General features: G+C 44.5%; 1 protein-coding gene across 2 annotated transcripts in view; it reads right to left on the bottom strand.

Annotated features, from left to right (window-relative positions):
• Positions 1-16,230, bottom strand: part of AK5 (adenylate kinase 5) — a 264,357-nt gene that overhangs the window by 225,115 nt on the left and 23,012 nt on the right. For both annotated transcript variants that reach the window (XR_010084077.1, XM_063427944.1), the window contains exons 4-5: positions 4,115-4,284; positions 3,911-4,024 (exon numbers count right to left, since the gene is read on the bottom strand). Coding sequence is in view for 1 of the 2 variants with exons in the window: in XM_063427944.1 (XP_063284014.1) it covers positions 3,911-4,024; positions 4,115-4,284 (284 nt within the window). In the remaining variant the exon portion in view is untranslated. The remainder of the gene's footprint in view (positions 1-3,910; positions 4,025-4,114; positions 4,285-16,230) is intronic.

Genomic DNA, 16,230 nt, shown 5'->3' with positions numbered 1-16,230 from the left:
GAAATTATATCCCTGTATGTTATGTTTTTGCAAGTATTTATCCAATTGCAGTTTAAACATCTGTATAGACTCTGACAAAACCACATATAAACATTTGGAATTCTCCCCACGTCTTACACTCTTACTGGGTAACAAAGGGAATTATTGCAATTACTTAGTGACTTTATGGCAAGTTTAGTATTCTGAACCTTTGTGAAAAAAATTGCATGAGTCCATTTCCCAGTAATGCCCCATAACCCTAAACTGCGGAGATTGAGAGGCGTTACAATTCTAGGCACGCTGAGCGAAGCAGAGATGAGAGAGAGCATGGTCTGGCAGCCTTCAGAGAGTCACACGCTGCCAGAATGCAGTGATTATTAGCTTGCCATTTGCTTTGCTGTAAAAATCAATACTTGTCCTGTCTGGTCTCGTCTATTTATCTATTACGAATGATAGGTTACGGATTTTCAGAGCTGCTTCCAAAGCCTTTCTTTTATTAGATTACTGTGTGTGCTAACTATTAATCATGGGTTCTTACTGTGCCCTCGTATAAATACTCCAACAGAACATTCAATTCATTCTTCATTTACTAAAAATCAAAAGCCTGGACTGAAAATTGGACCACGAGGGATGCTTACAGTAGTGGGCTTGCTTTACATGTTTTGAGTTCATCGTTAAGTGGATTAATCACTTATACTGGCAAGTGATTTCATATTTTAGGCAGGAGTAACCGAAGTGTAAGAATACAGAATTTTTCCTTTGTCAATATTCCACAATTGGCCGGTTTATTAAATAATCAAACAAAACAAAATCACCTGCCGTTCCAGTAGACAGATTAGACAGCTGCCTACAGGTGTCTGTCTGCAAGGAGTGTCTTCTAAAAAAATGATTATTTTTTTTGGGGGGGGGGGGGGGGGTGTTCATTCTGTTATTATATAATTTTGCTATGTTTTAATTGCATTCTTTTTTATTTTTGTGAAGATAGAGGGTGTATTTCTTGATTTTCTTATTCATCATTCCCAATCACAGAGCTAAGACTAGAGCACTAGATGTATTTGGGGGTGAGAGGAGGGACTAGGGTGTCTGACACATGAGAGACATTCTGAGATGTTAATTAAGCACTGCCTCCAGTGAGATTGACCATTTTTATTACAAATGACAACCTGCTCAAGTTAATCAAATCAGGATTTACCCACTTCTTGCAAATATAACTGCTACTACAGATTAATGAAATAAAAACAATTGCTTATTAAAGTGACAGCAGTCAGGAAAATAAGAGTCTGTGTCACGTTCCTTCAATTACTCTTGTTGCTTATTATTTATTGCCTGTAAAAATCTAATTTTAAAAGCAACATGATTTTTCTCAATTCCCATAAATCCTGGTAGAATTGTAGCGTTTAATGCGTATATAAAAACTTTGATCATCTCCTTGCACACCATAACATTCTATTTTTTTTTAAAGTGAAAAAAATTTTGCTCAATGTCTATAAAGAAGACTGTCCACTAAATGCTAGTCAGTAGATTAGATGCCATATTGTATAAAAGGATCTCAACAGATCTGCAGTCAAGATGACATAAACTTCTCAAGGGACCACTAGAAATCAAATGTTCCACAATACTAGCGTTCAAGGATGCATTGCGAGAAAAAGATATTGCTGAAAATATCCTTTATCAAACCATGGCCTTGATTTAATACTTTTGCATGAGCTTTTCAAGTGATTAAATATTTTTGGATAGAGACTATAAAAAAAAATGTATTTTTTAAAATATCAAAAAACTAGAAAAATAAAATAAATTTGTTTTCAAAACATTAAATCACTTTAAATGTTTACCCCCAAAAAATATTGAATAATTTGAAAAGCTTACTCAAAAATATTAAAATTAAGGCCAATATTTCGGATTTGCCAATCATCAGGTAGGAAACACAGCAAACTTAATAAATCCAAAAGTTCTCTGGACAGATGAGACCAAAACTCAACGCTTTGGGCATTGTTTAGCGTACAGAAAACACCACTTATAAAGAACATCAACCATTTGGTGAGGCATGGCGGTGGTAGCATCATGTTGTGAGGATACTTTTCACTGACAGAGATTGGGAAACTGGTCAGGACTGAAGGCAAGATCGATGGAGCCAAACACAGGGTGTCAATTCGAGACATACCTGTTTTATTCTGCAAGACTCTTGAAACTGTGAAGGAAGCACACCTTTCGGCTGGATAATGACTCTAAGAAAACAGTCAAAGCTACACTCAAATAGTTTAAAGCCAAAAGAACATTAATATATTAGAATGGACATCAAATCATTTTTGGGGCAATAAAATTGCTGTTCACCAACTTCCCCATCCAAGCTGAATGCTTAAAGAATTTGGCCAATACGAATAGTCACAAATCACGGGATTAATATTTTCAAATCTGGAAGATTACTACACGATGCATTTAGGAACAACCATTAACACAGATACAGGTCAAGGGGGTGACTAATACTAGTTACATAACCATAGTCACTAAGCTGGGAATTGTGGAGAAATTAGGATAAAATAGTCAAATTAAGAAATTGAGCTATTTTGGCCCAAAAAAAGATGCAAAATCTATTCCAATTCTCTTTGTTTTTATTCTTTCATATTTTCTCACTTTATCTACAACAACTTTTATATTTAAATTATGACATTTATTGCTTTTTATATTTAATGCCAATATGTCCTGTAAATTATGCAATGTATATAGATAAAAAGCTTAAAGAATTGACCACCTTATTTTATTTTTTTCCACTAAATCAGAGATGTTTTCTAAGGTCTAGAAATGAACGTACATTTTTTTTCAGTGCCAGGCCCACCATAGAATATCTGAAATTACATTTATTTTCATTCGGGTGGAGGAGGACATATTCGTTTGGACCTTTAAATAAGAAATATGCATTATGGGTCTGTTCACTAAACAGTGAGTTCCTGTTTTCAGCAATATTTATATTTTAGTACAGTAATAAAAAAAGTGAGTTTTGTCTATTTTGCCCTATTTTAAAGGATAGTTGCCATCTCATAACAAGACCAAAAAAAAAAAAACCCTGGCTTTATTCACCATTCATTGAGTTATGGGAAGTGGACAATCTACTTTCAGATTAGTTGAAAAAAACCTTTACATCTTAAAATGTACACAATTGATGGTAATTTTTCCATTGCATTTATATTAAATGTGAGCAGTTACCGGGGTGTTACCTTTTCAGGGGCAGTTCAAGGACTCAAATTTAGGAGGGACAGTGCCCCCGAGACAGTGCCAGCAGGTACCCAGAATATATATAATAATATTTTCCTCAACCTACCATTGAAATTACAGCCCTGAGAACGATCCATACAGAAGCACTGGCTGCTGTGTGGAAGGGGTGGGATAGAACATTAGACCCCTGCTCCATCAGTGCTTATAGCACCCGTGCCCCAACAATGCATCCTAAGAGCATAATTGCTCTTGGGGTGGAGTCACTTGCCTTGGTGCCCCTTCCCAGATTCACCCCTGTACCATAAGTTCAAACATTTGCTGACAAATTCACTTAAATGTTTAATATTTTGTTGCTTTATATTTAATTCATCTATTTATCTATCTACCTACAACCCACAATCCCAGCACATTAATGGGCTCTCTTGAATTCCTCAGACATCTATCTGTACAAGTGCCAGGGACCGGCCATTCTTGCCAGCAGATTGTGTGCAAAATGACTGCTTATTACACAATTGTGTAATGCAGGACACATCACCACGGCAGATGGGAATGCATATCATTAGAACAGACTTAAGTTCCCCTCTCTAGTTAAATGAATTAGCCGAGCAGATCCAAGTCGTGCCGCAGATTGCCTCCTGCAGTGAAAAGCTTAGTAAAACGTGCAGCATGCGGCGCAATATTATAAGGGGATATACAAAATTAAAAAAAAATTGATGTTTACCTGATCCTCGAAGGAGAGGGCTTGAGCCACATCGCGAGGAAATCCATCTATGACGATGCCCTCAGAGTCAGGAATTTGCATTAACTTCTGCTTGATTTCAGTAATTGTGGTTTCCTTTCAGAAGAAGTAACAGTTATGAATGGTTATTGCCTTGAGGTGTTAAAGATTAAAGTTAAGTGAGCTTGAGAAGGGGAACTATAATACCTGTGGCGCAAATTCACCATTGGTTATGATCTTCGCAATTAAGCTCCATTTTCGGTTGCTGCTAGTGTTGTGAATTTTCTTCCGTAACAGCTCACCTACTGATATATATTCAAAGCCGTAGCGTTCAGCAATTTTCAGGCTCTGTGTCCCTTTTCCACTTCCAGGACCACCTGTGAGAACAAAATTGAGATATTTACTCTGATCCCCTGGCAAGGAGAACTTGTACATATAGTAAAAGGACAACATAAACATTTTCTGCAGTCATGTTCTTTGAATATCTTTGGACAAAATATAATTTTTTGGTGCTGGTGATTAGGAGTCCATTTGATACAGTTTAAGGAGTGCACAGAACTTTTTTTTTTTCATCTGGGATTTAATATGGGTTATCAAAAAAATTTCTATCTTGGAAAATCTGGTGGTGAGACTGGGAAGTAAATGATGCCATCCGAGCAGCATCCAGGTAAAGGAATATACTGGAAATGTATAGGGTAACAGAGAAACATTATTCCCCATTCTAGGAGAGTACCAGAACCTTTATTCCCCATTCTAGGAGTGTACCAGAACCTTTATTCCCCATTCTAGGAGTGTACTAGAACCTTTATTCCCCATTCTAGGAGTGTACCAGAACCTTTATTCCCCATTCTAGGAGAGTATCAGAACCTTTATTCCCCATTCTAGAAGAGTATCGGAACCTTTATTCCCCATTCTAGAAGAGTACCAGAACCTTTATTCCCCATTCTAGGAGAGTAACAAAACCTTTATTCCCCATTCTAGGAGAGAACCAGAACCTTTATTCACCATTCTAGGAAAGCACCAGAACCTTTATTTCACATTCTAGGAGAGTACCAGAACCTTTATTCACCATTCTGGGAGAGTACCAGAACCTTTATTCCCCATTACAGGAGAGTAGCAGAACCTATATTCCCCATTTTAGGAGAGTATCAGAACCTTTAAGATTAGTTACATGACAGTATCAGAACCAGACCTATTATTCCCCATTACAGGAGAGTACCGGACCTATTATTCCCCATTACAGGAGAGTACGGGACTTATTATTCCCCATTACAGGAGAGTCCCGGACCTATTATTCCCCATTACAGGAGAGTACCGGACCTATTATTCCCCATTACAGGAGAGTACCGGACCTATTATTCCCCATTACAGGAGAGTACCGGACCTATTATTCCCCATTACAGGAGAGTACCGGACCTATTATTCCCCATTACAGGAGAGTACCGGACCTATTATTCCCCATTACAGGAGAGTACCGGACCTATTATTCCCCATTACAGGAGAGTACCGGACCTATTATTCCCCATTACAGGAGAGTACCGGACCTATTATTCCCCATTACAGGAGAGTACCGGACCTATTATTCCCCATTACAGGAGAGTACCGGACCTATTATTCCCCATTACAGGAGAGTACCGGACCTATTATTCCCCATTACAGGAGAGTACCGGACCTATAATTCCCCATTACAGGAGAGTACCGGACCTATTATTCCCCATTACAGGAGAGTACCGGACCTATTATTCCCCATTACTGGAGAGTACTGGACCTATTATTCCCCATTACTGGAGAGTACTGGACCTATTATTCCCCATTACAGGAGAGTACCGGACCTATTATTCCCCATTACAGGAGAGTACCGGACCTATTATTCCCCATTACAGGAGAGTACCGGACCTATTATTCCCCATTACAGGAGAATATCAGAACCTTTATTCCCCATATAGGAGTCTGTAATAACCTTTATTTTATATATTATAAAGCATAGCAGAGTAAATTAACCTTTACTACCCAGGATAAAACAGTAACAGAATCATATTTCCAAGAATAGAAGAGTGACCGATTATTTTTCTAGTATAAGAGGTTACAGATGGCTTCATTCACACAGAATAGGAGTTTAGGAGAATACCCAAACCATTACTCCTCCGGAAGAGTACTAGTAGAGTTACACAAGTCATGCCTCTCTCAGGAAGGATACATGTATTATTCAGTTACGGGAGCATGTCTGTGTACGAAGAGAGAGGGCTTTGTCAGGGACTTTGTTTGTTCTACATTAAAAAAGGGAAATCAGCCAAGCTAGAGATTCATCAAACATTCAAACTCTAGCCAGGTCTTTGGGGAGGCCTGGCAGACGCAGCTCCAAACATCAGTCATGAATATTTTTATGAAGCCTACAGCAAAACAATTAACTTTTTAAAAAGAGTTTGATTATGAATATTTTCTGCGTACTGTTCTCTTTATATATCAATACTTGGGGGGAAAAAATCCTTGGGTCATTTTTCTATATGACTAAATGTAATGTTCTTGTGGTACAGCTTCCCAAGACAAAACATACATTTTATACCACCACAAATTTAAATAAATTGTAAATCTGAAAAAATCAACTTGAGGCGCGGCGGAGCCTGACCTTTAAGCTAGCCAGACGTGAAATGCTTGAATGAATTAATCATTGAAAATAGGGTATTAAACCCGATTTGCTGACTACCACGACACACTTTATGAATAACTGAGATCAGGGGACCTCGCCAAGCTGTCTGTTACCCCATACAAGTATTTGCCCTGCTACATGCCCCAGGTATGCGGCCTGTTGGGGACAGAGCGAGGGAAAAGCAGCCAATCTTCCCCCTCTCTAGTTCTAGGCTGGGTTAGACTGCACTCCTACCCCCCTCTATGGACCGGTGGGGGATATCCCAGTCCCCTTGGAGCTGATCAAACTAACCTACCGACACTCACCAAGATTAAATAGTTGCAGTAAACAGCTCTCTGATATATCAATACAGGTGGTCCCCGTTGTGGGGATTAGATGGATGGGAAAATTTCCCCGAACATAGATTTAAGGGATTCCCTGCTCTGGTGCATTCATCTATGTTCGGGGAAATTTCCCCGAACATAGACAAGCGCACCAGAGCACGGTTTCCCTCAACTCCTCACTTACCGACCAATTCGTTCTATGACCGGGTCGGAAGAACAGAACCCAGTCGGTAAGTAAGGAGTACCTGTATGGCGGACGTCCTTCACTTGGACTCACACACACCACGAGTTCCATCCTTGACATGGCTCGACCAAATCTTCCAACACTTCAGGCTCCAGCAACATATCAATCCCTTTTAGTTTGACACCAATATTTCTGCTATTTTGGCTTAACACTAGCAATTCCCTTGGCAAATGCCCAACATTCCTGCTTAGTGGATGTCATTGAATGTTTCTGTTATATTATAAGAGAGGAAGAATGAAAAAATAATACCAACAGAGGCTGTAATACAGGTCATCTATTATGTTAAATAATTAAAAATGATTATAGCTTTCCTTTAACTCAGGCCCTCGGGCAACCTGTTGATGTTCACGTATGCCTTTAATCATAACTTTTACATACTGCTTTTAACGAATAATTAAAGTAACGCTGTGAAGATTCTTTGTAAATGATCAGTTACCTACCCCCCAGTGTGTCTCAATAGGAATGTATACATATCCAGTGACTATATTAATAATCTTCTCAAATTCCGATGTTAAGCAAAGAATTTTTTTTTAAAATTCTTTATTTTATTTGTGCATAATAAGAAGAACATACGTTTGCACTGCCACGACAGCTGGTGCATACAGATTCGGAAACATATTATAACATTGGTGTGGCATCAATAACATAGCACATTTTTTATTTGTAAAAGTCAGATTATGTAACAAGTCGAGCGTTGGTCATGCTTATACAGCTCGAGCCACTGCACGTTTTTAAATCAAGAGATAATCTAGTAATGATTTTTAGTAGTATGTGACATTTAGTTTAACAAAACTTTGTGTAAACGTATGTAGATCAAGCATTGAAACTTATATAATATATGCAGTATGACTAGTTGCTGATATTCGGTTATGCAAAGGTTTAACACTCTGACGAAACAACTTAGTTAAGTAGGCTCAGACAATTTAAGAACATTATAAAAGTTAATAACAGTTTAAATGGTCTCAAAAACAATTTAAGATTAAACGCCCACGTGAATAGTGAACCCTTTAGGGCTGAGTAGGTGTATGAGCATCGTTTGTCATTAATACCAGTTGCTCTGTGCCATATAGCTAACAGGTGAGATTATCAATGGAGTTGAATGGCTAACACGATGTAGGTTGATTGCAGGCCTATTCAGTGTGAATGTGTCAGCCAATCGGCATGTTGTGTGTGATATGTGGCTAGGTACACGTGATTCTCTATCACTAGGCGCTTAAATAAGGCAGGGACTATACAAACAATAATATTTTCACTTGCACACATTTTTATAAGTAATACTCAAAAATGGTTAACATTAACTTCATATTTGACTATGGATAAACCCACTGCAGAGGATAATGTAATATAGTGGTCTCTAGCTAGGACATCTGTGCTTGTAAATGAACAAGGTAAACCATGGGTTAAATACTTAACAGTTTGCACAGTCAGGTAAGGTGGCTGCTTTTAGTAGATATCGGGCCTGGCAGCTTAGGCACGGACTGTATGTTCAGTTCAAGTTCAGCCGACTCCTGACACTGGGAGACGTTGATGGTCTGTTGGGCAGTCCCTCAGGGTCTTGAACACATATGAAGGCCAGTGGGACCGAGTTGTCACAGGGGGTCCAATGTTGGTCATGGTCGGTACCTTCCTCTGTTTCGGTCTGCATTTTGCTGCGTCCCGTAATCTGCTTGGACGCCACTGTGTAGGCCTCGCCGCCTTCAGCGCCGGCCTCCCCAGGTGGCGGCTGATAATTATGGGTGGTTTGCTCCGATTGCCTGGTCGCTTTTGGCGAGCCTTTCTCTCTATGGCCCATGGGGGTGGTTGCCGCTCATGGCTGGTGCAGGGCCCCGTGGGATGTCGCTGTGTGATCCGCGGCCATTTTGGGCTGCCCACCACTGGGCTGTTGATGGGGGGTCTCGTTGGGGACCTTTCGCTTTTGCCGCCAATTTCGCCCAGAAAGCTGCCAAGATTGCATCAAGCTTAGCCTCTAGGCTCCCCTGGGGCACCGGCTTGCTGTGAGTTGTTAGTCTCTGTGTTTGGCTGTGACAGTCGCGTGAATCCACCACCTCGTGCGTCCGAGTATATTCCGCGGCCCCGCTGCGTCGTCTGCTGGGGGCCATCCGCTCTGTAAGTGGTCCAGAGGGGGGATGTGGAGCTCTGTGTGGTCCCACTGGGAGAGAAAATCCGCCTCACCCGCCCGTAATCCCCGCAAGGCCGCAACCGCTCGGCAAGGACCCTGGCAGCCGGCATCCCGGTTTTTTGGACCGGAACACTCAGGCCGTTGTCTACGTTGGGTAAGTCTCTTTTGGGGTCCCTTAATGAGCGCCAGGACGTTCGATTTGTCGATCAGGTAGGTAATTTGCTGTGGAGCTCCTGCAAGTTGCGACCGTCCGCCATGCTGGTCCGGCCCCGCCCCCAGCAAACTGTTTATATGCTTCTACTTTCTCCCATTTTGTTCACATATAACAATAATCACTATGGCTTCCAGAATCAGTGCAAAAACTCATTAACGGTTATTAATATAGAGGACTTAAAGGGACACTATAGGCACCCAGACCACTTTAGCTCATTGAAATGTTCTGGGTGCAGTATCCCTTTTGCACCTAGTGCTACAATGTTAAACACTGCAGTTTCAGAGAAGCTGTAATGTTTACATTGCAGCACTAAGTCTGCCTTTAGTGGCGGTCTACCAGATAGCCACTAGAGGGCTTACTGGATTTAAACAGACCTTTGGTCTGGTAATTGACACTGGACGTCCTCAAGCTCTGCATGAGGACACCTAGTGTCTGATTTTTCCATTGGAAAACATGGATTCAATGTTTTCCTATGGGGAGGTGTGATTGGCGTGTGGCAAACACCCACGCGTCGCGGGACGTCAGAGGGGGTGGAGTGTCAGGCCAGCGCCGAGGGACATCGGCGTTGGTATCAGGTAAGTAAATAAAGGGTTTTTAACCCTTTATTTGCCCGTGGCTGGGGGAGAGGGGATGCAGCCAGGAATATAGCTCTGTATTCTTGGCACTATAGTATCCCTTTAATGGGACAAATCTGTAAAGTGAAGCCATTGGCAAGAACATTCTACCGATTTCCACTGTAATTGCCCTTTTTGAATTAGCCACATTACAACTTAGAAGCGGAGTAGTCCTCCAGAAATCTGCAAATAGTGGCTATTGCTAATGTATTTTATTTCCTTTCGGAGTCTTGGCAAATGAAGAAAAATATTGGTGGGAACTTGGAGGGTTATTTATTATTATATGTCGTTGCATTTTGTTAATGCTTTCTAACACACAGTTAATAGAAGCAGTTACAAAGCTTATTTTCTGCACTGCTTTTGTGAAAAAAGGAAATTTAACACAATTAGTGGCTGCATATATGCATTAAACTAATTCTGCTATAAAAAAATAATAATAATAAAAGCGGCATCAAAAGTGAAAATGGTGACGAACATAGTGTTTAAAAGGAATCTACGGACTCGTAAAGAACTTAATCTTTATCTTACAACAAATGTGGGGTTTGGGTTGGAGCTTAAAAAGACCATAACGTAACAATGTTACAGATTACATAATGCATTAATTGCACTCACGGGATGGCTGGAAAGAAGCGCTTGTAAGCAGCTTTGTTAGAAGTGGAGGGCTTGCAAAGGCTACAGACGGTTTTTGGATATTTCCCAATGGAAAAAAAGATGCATGTATGTACTAAAACAGTGATTAATTGTTTTTTTTTTTTAAATATGGCAGCGGTGTGCTACTTTTAACATTTTGTCTAAATGTATCAAAATATTTGCAAAGGTACATCATTTTGTAAAAATTATTTATTTTTAATGTGCATGAAGTATACAGGTGGTACACAGCTTTTTAAGAGTACTATTTCCCTGTATTTCTCTGCACTTGGTGTTATTTGTAGTATACAAAAAGTCACAGTACACGCAGAAAACATGCTCAAAATCGGAGTTACATTGATGCGCCTCTTTTTAGCATGAAAGGTACAGAAACTGAACAGACATATTATTCTTAGTGCTGGATACAGGATCATTGTTAACGGGACACTGCCCAAATACAAAATACATAAAAGTCACTCTTTAGTAGATATACTCCAAATGAAAGCTTGCATGCATTTAATTATGCATGGTTTGTTTTTTTTGTGGCAATTTTCGTTGCAGTAAATAGACAACTTGAAAGCTTACAGAATCCAAGTATTTTACAATACATACGGTAATGCTAGCTCCCTTTTTCATATTTATATTCCCTCTCCCAGCCTCTGTTTTAAACTGAACAAAGGAGCGCAACTGCGCAAACTGAACTCTAGAACGTTTTCTGTGCGTCCCTACAGGGGAAGGTTGGGTTAAGGGTGTCTTGTCTGGGAGGTCTAAGCCCTTCCTCCGCCTTCGTTCTGACTGTGCATTTGGCTTAATGTAGTGGCAGTACTGCTGTCATATACGGTTCATGTGCATGCCCAGGAGGCCGAGCCACGCACTCTGCGTTAACGGGGTAGTATCTGTTATCTGTCTAGGTGTTGTTGGTTGAAGGTCAGTCATGTGTGGGAAAGGGAAAAAAAAAAAGGGTGGAGTGGGGGGTGGGGGGATAGAAGGAAAGGGGGATGTCGGCCAAGGCGGTGGGGAGGGGGGAGTCTACCAGCACCCCCGCCACCCATGTCCCAGCCCTGAGCGCACCGTCGGTCACCCGTCTATTCGGCCTCCCGCTCCCACCGCCCTGCAGGCCTACAGCCCATGTACTCGATCCAGGGAGCCCATAGGCGGGTGCATTTCTCCGCCATCCCTCTCAAGTCCGCCGTGAGGCTCTCCATGCTGTATATTTCCTCCACCTTTTCTATCCAGTTCGCCAACGTTGGCACAGTAGTTGTCTTCCAGCGAGCCGGGATCAAGCTCTTGGTGGCATTTAAGAAGTGTCTCGTAAGCGATCTCTTGTATAACCCCAGGGGCATCGTAGTGTGGTGGAGGAGCATCGGTAGTGGTTACATCGGGATGTCTGAGTCTAGTATCTTCTGTAGCCTCGCGTGTATTTGTTGCCAAAAGGGTTCTATGAGAGGGCATGACCACCAGATGTGCAGGTCTGTGCCGTCATCCGCCTCGCATCTCCAGCAGCTGGCTGTTGTTGTCAGGCCAATCCGGAAGAGCCGGTAGGGCATCCTATACCAGCCAGACATGAGCTTGTAGTTCATCTCTTGTAATTTCGCACTAGTCGTACCTTGGTGCTCAGGGATCGTGAGAGTGACACCTGTGGCTTGTTCCCAGTTAGATTGGTATGTCGCCGGGGGGCTCTGAGTTGCGGTCAGTAGCATGGAGTACAGCGTGGAAACGCCCTTCGATAGTCGCCTCCCCTCTGCGCAGAGGGCCTCGAAGCTGGTCAGCACCCTGTGTACCAGCTGCTTGCCCGGTAAGGATTGGTAGTAATACCGAACTTGTTGGTATCTGAATCGGGTCAGCCCAGTTGGGGGTGTCTGGGAAATTAAGGTTTCCAGGGGTTTCAACTGACCCCCCGTGCACCAGTCCCCCAAGTATGGTTTGTCCGGGCTCCCCAGCCCAGCCATGTCTCTCGGCGCCAGCCCTCCCGCAATCTCAGGGTTGTAGATCACCGGGGCTAGCGGGGTCAGGTTAGTCGTTAGTTCTAACTTGTAGCGTATAGTGGTCCACACTTGCAGGGTTGCCCCTATGAGCGGGTGCCTCCGTATATCCCTCGTCTGTATGGGTTTCAGTAGCCACGTGACCCACGGTATTCGCTCCCTTATGCGCGTTCTAAGCTGACCCATTGCTTATCGGTGTCGGGCACGTGCCAGTCCACCACTCGGAGGAGGTGCACTGCTTGATAGTAAGTTTGGAGCGAGGGCAGTGCTACTCCGCCTTGGCATTTTGGGCGAATCAACTGGGTATATCTGAGTCTGGCTGCGCCCGCTGCCCATACAAATTGTCTGATGGCCGTGGTCAGGGAGCAGAAGAAGGTCCTGGGGAGGCTGATGGGGATTGTCTGAAACAAATACAGGAGTCGCGGCAGGAGGTTCATTTTGACCGCGTTTATTCTCCCGAACCAGGACACACAGGTCGTGCCCCACCTCTTCATATCTGTCCCGAGCGTTGCCAGTAGGGGCAGAAAGTTGTCGGGGAACAGCCTGGCCAAGTCCTTCGTCAGCCAGATGCCGAGGTATTTAATGCGCTGTGAGCACCACCTGAAGGGGAAGTTCGCCCTCAGTTGGGCCGTCAGGCCAGGGGGTAGGTAAAGCGGTAGCGCCTCGGACTTATTCGTGTTCAATTTTAAATTGGAGAGCGTCCCATATATCCCAAAAGCCCGAAGTAGATTCGGTAGTGACACCGTTGGGTTTGCAATAAAAAATAGCAGGTCGTCTGCGTAAGAAGCTACCTTATGTTCTCCTCCCCCCACGGCGAACCCTGTGATACCCCCATCCCGTCTGACCGCCGCCAGGAACGGTTCTAGCGTGAGGGCAAACAGGAGGGGGGACAGGGGGCACCCCTGTCGCATTCCATTGCTAATCGAGAAGATTGGGGACAGGGCTCCGTTTATCCTCAGGCGGGCCTTCGGGGTCATATATAGGGCAGCTATCCAGGTCTGGATGTTGGGGCCGAAGCTCATGAACTTCCAGTCCACTCTATCAAAAGCCTTCTCAGCGTCTGTGGAGAGTAGGAGGCCCCCGTGGGCAGTTTCTTTGGTGGCATGTATGAGGTTGAGGGCCATAATTGTATTATCCTTTGCCTCACGCCCGGGATAAACTCGGCGGGGTGTACCAGGTCCGGAGCCACCTCCCCCACTCGGCGGGCGAGAATCTTCGTGAATAGTTTGAGGTCTGCATTGAGTAGGGAGATGGGTCTATAGCCGGCGCATGAGGTGGGATCTTTCCCGTCTTTCGGCACCACCGCTACCGTTGCCATGAGGGTATCTTCTGGGAACCTCCCGCCATCCAAGATAGAATTGAGGCTCGCTAGCAGCTCCGGCAGGAGGATCTCCCCGAAGGTCCGTATGTATCTTACAGGAAAGCAATCCGGTCCCGGGGCTTTGTTCATCTTCGCAGCTTTGAGGGCACCCGTGAGCTCTTCTAATGTAATGGGGGCATCCAGATCCTAAGCCTGGGCCTGCGTAAGCTTCCGGGACACATGCTGCTCCAGGTATTCCCGGATCTCGACCAGTCGCTGTTGAGTCGCCTCCCTCCTAGCGTCCTTCGGCAGGTTGTATAGCTTGGTGTAGAACTCTTGGAATTCCGACATTATGCCATCTGGTCTTCGTATGGGGGGCGCATTCGCCTATTGCAGTATGGTTATTTGTGCCAGTCGTCATTTCTTTTGTAACATTCTAGCCAGCATACGCCCGCATTTGTTTGAATGCTCATAAAAGAATCTTCGAGATTTACGGAGCGTATGTGATAGGTTCCCGGGATAACAGGCTCTTCAGGTCTCTTCTAGCTTCTAGTAGAGAATGGTAGTTGTCCTCCGTCGGGTCTGACCTGTGTGTCTGTTCCAACTGCGAAGCTCGGGCGTACAAGTCTTTCAGTCTGGTGTTTTGTTCTCGTTTACGTTTTGAGCAGGTCTTGATGAAATCTTATCTGAGGCGAGGATCCCTCCTAGTCGTGTGGTGCACTGTGAAATATACCCTCCGGTAGTAAAAGAAAAGAATGGTGCCTTCTTGGGTACCAGGTATAGTAAAGAAGAGTGGAAGGAGGATAAGGGTAGGGTGTATCCTAAGCCTATTAGTGGAATACCTCGTAGGTTGTCTCAATGATAGAATGCCTAGAGGTTTAAATAGTACCCATAGAGTGCTTTGCAGTAACCTGTAGCGTGCCTCGGTCGGCGACGAGGTACTGTGAGTAAATGCTAGCGTGTAGAGGGTCGGGTAATAGTTTGCCCGATCGTAGTATCTAGAGGTAAGTGTTTAAATAACACAAGCCCAACTGTTGGTGTAGTGGGGCGGATGGTAATGACACCCAAGGTAGATGTCAGTCGGTAAGGTTGGATAGGATCTCTCCAATGTCTTGCCCGACGCGCGTTTCGCCTGTGTCTACCAGGCTCGTCAGGGGATAATAGTGCCCCAAGTCCTCCTTGCAGCAAGGGGAGGGGAGGAGGTGGGAGAGGAGGGAGGCGAGGAAGGCCCACCCAGGAGGTCCCCAACCGCCACCCAACCTAGTCTATTCGACCCGCTATGGCCAACCACCATGCCCAGCCCCAGTACCTCCGTGGAAGTCCATACGCTTCAGCTGGTAAGCCATTACTCCTCAGCATCCTTGCGGGGGGCTCCCTCTCCTGCGATTGTTCTGTCTGTGGTCTCCGGGGTCCTTGTCTCCTACTAGGCGCCAGCGGTGTCTCCAGCAGCCGGTTACGGGTGCGTATGTGTGGAATGCGGAGTGTCCTCAGCGTCGGGGCCACGTCATCCGGCCACTGAATATGCATTTTCATGCTTTATCTGCAGGCTGAAGGGGAATCCCCAGCGGTAGGGCACGTTCTTCTCCTGAAGGGCAGCAGTAATGGGCCGCAATGCCCTCCGGGCATCCAGCGTCAGGCTTGAGAGATCCTGGAACAGCGCCACCTCCACTCCCTGGAACATAATCTTATCTGTGCCTCTGGTGGCGGACATCAGTGCCTCATTCAGGCTGTAAGCATGCAAGCAACATAGCACATCCCTGGGTGTCCCATCTTGTCTTGGGGGACCCAGGGCCCTGTGGATCTGGTCAAATTGGATATCTTCTGGGCAGTTACGTCCCAGGATATGTCTGAAGAGTGCCTGGGCCGTGTCCTATAACGGTGATGCGTCCGGCTCCGGTAATCCACGTATCCGGATATTCTGGCGGTGACTGCGGTTCTCCAAGTCCTCCACCTGTCACCACAGTGTCAATAGGAGGTTCTCGCCTGGTGGCCGCTATCTCGGCGGCCCTATGTTGGGAGCGGCTCGCCTGCGCCTCTGTCTCCAATGCGTCCACTCTCACCTCCACAGCAGACAAGTCTGTGCGTAGTGTGGTGATCTCCTCCCGCACAGTCGCCCAGAACTCTTGCAGCATGCCACTGGAGTCCGCCTTCATGAGCATTCTCGCCGAGATCCGGGAGAGTTCTTGGTGGATCAGATTCAGCGCGTCGCTCTGTTCACCCTCTTCAGACGAGATTCCTGCGCTTTTGGCACCA

This window comes from Pelobates fuscus, chromosome 7, assembly GCF_036172605.1.
Source record: "Pelobates fuscus isolate aPelFus1 chromosome 7, aPelFus1.pri, whole genome shotgun sequence".
In the NCBI taxonomy this organism is placed as follows: Eukaryota; Metazoa; Chordata; class Amphibia; order Anura; family Pelobatidae; genus Pelobates; species Pelobates fuscus.
Note: the sequence above shows the minus strand (reverse complement) of the source record. Positions and strands in the feature narration are given on the sequence as shown.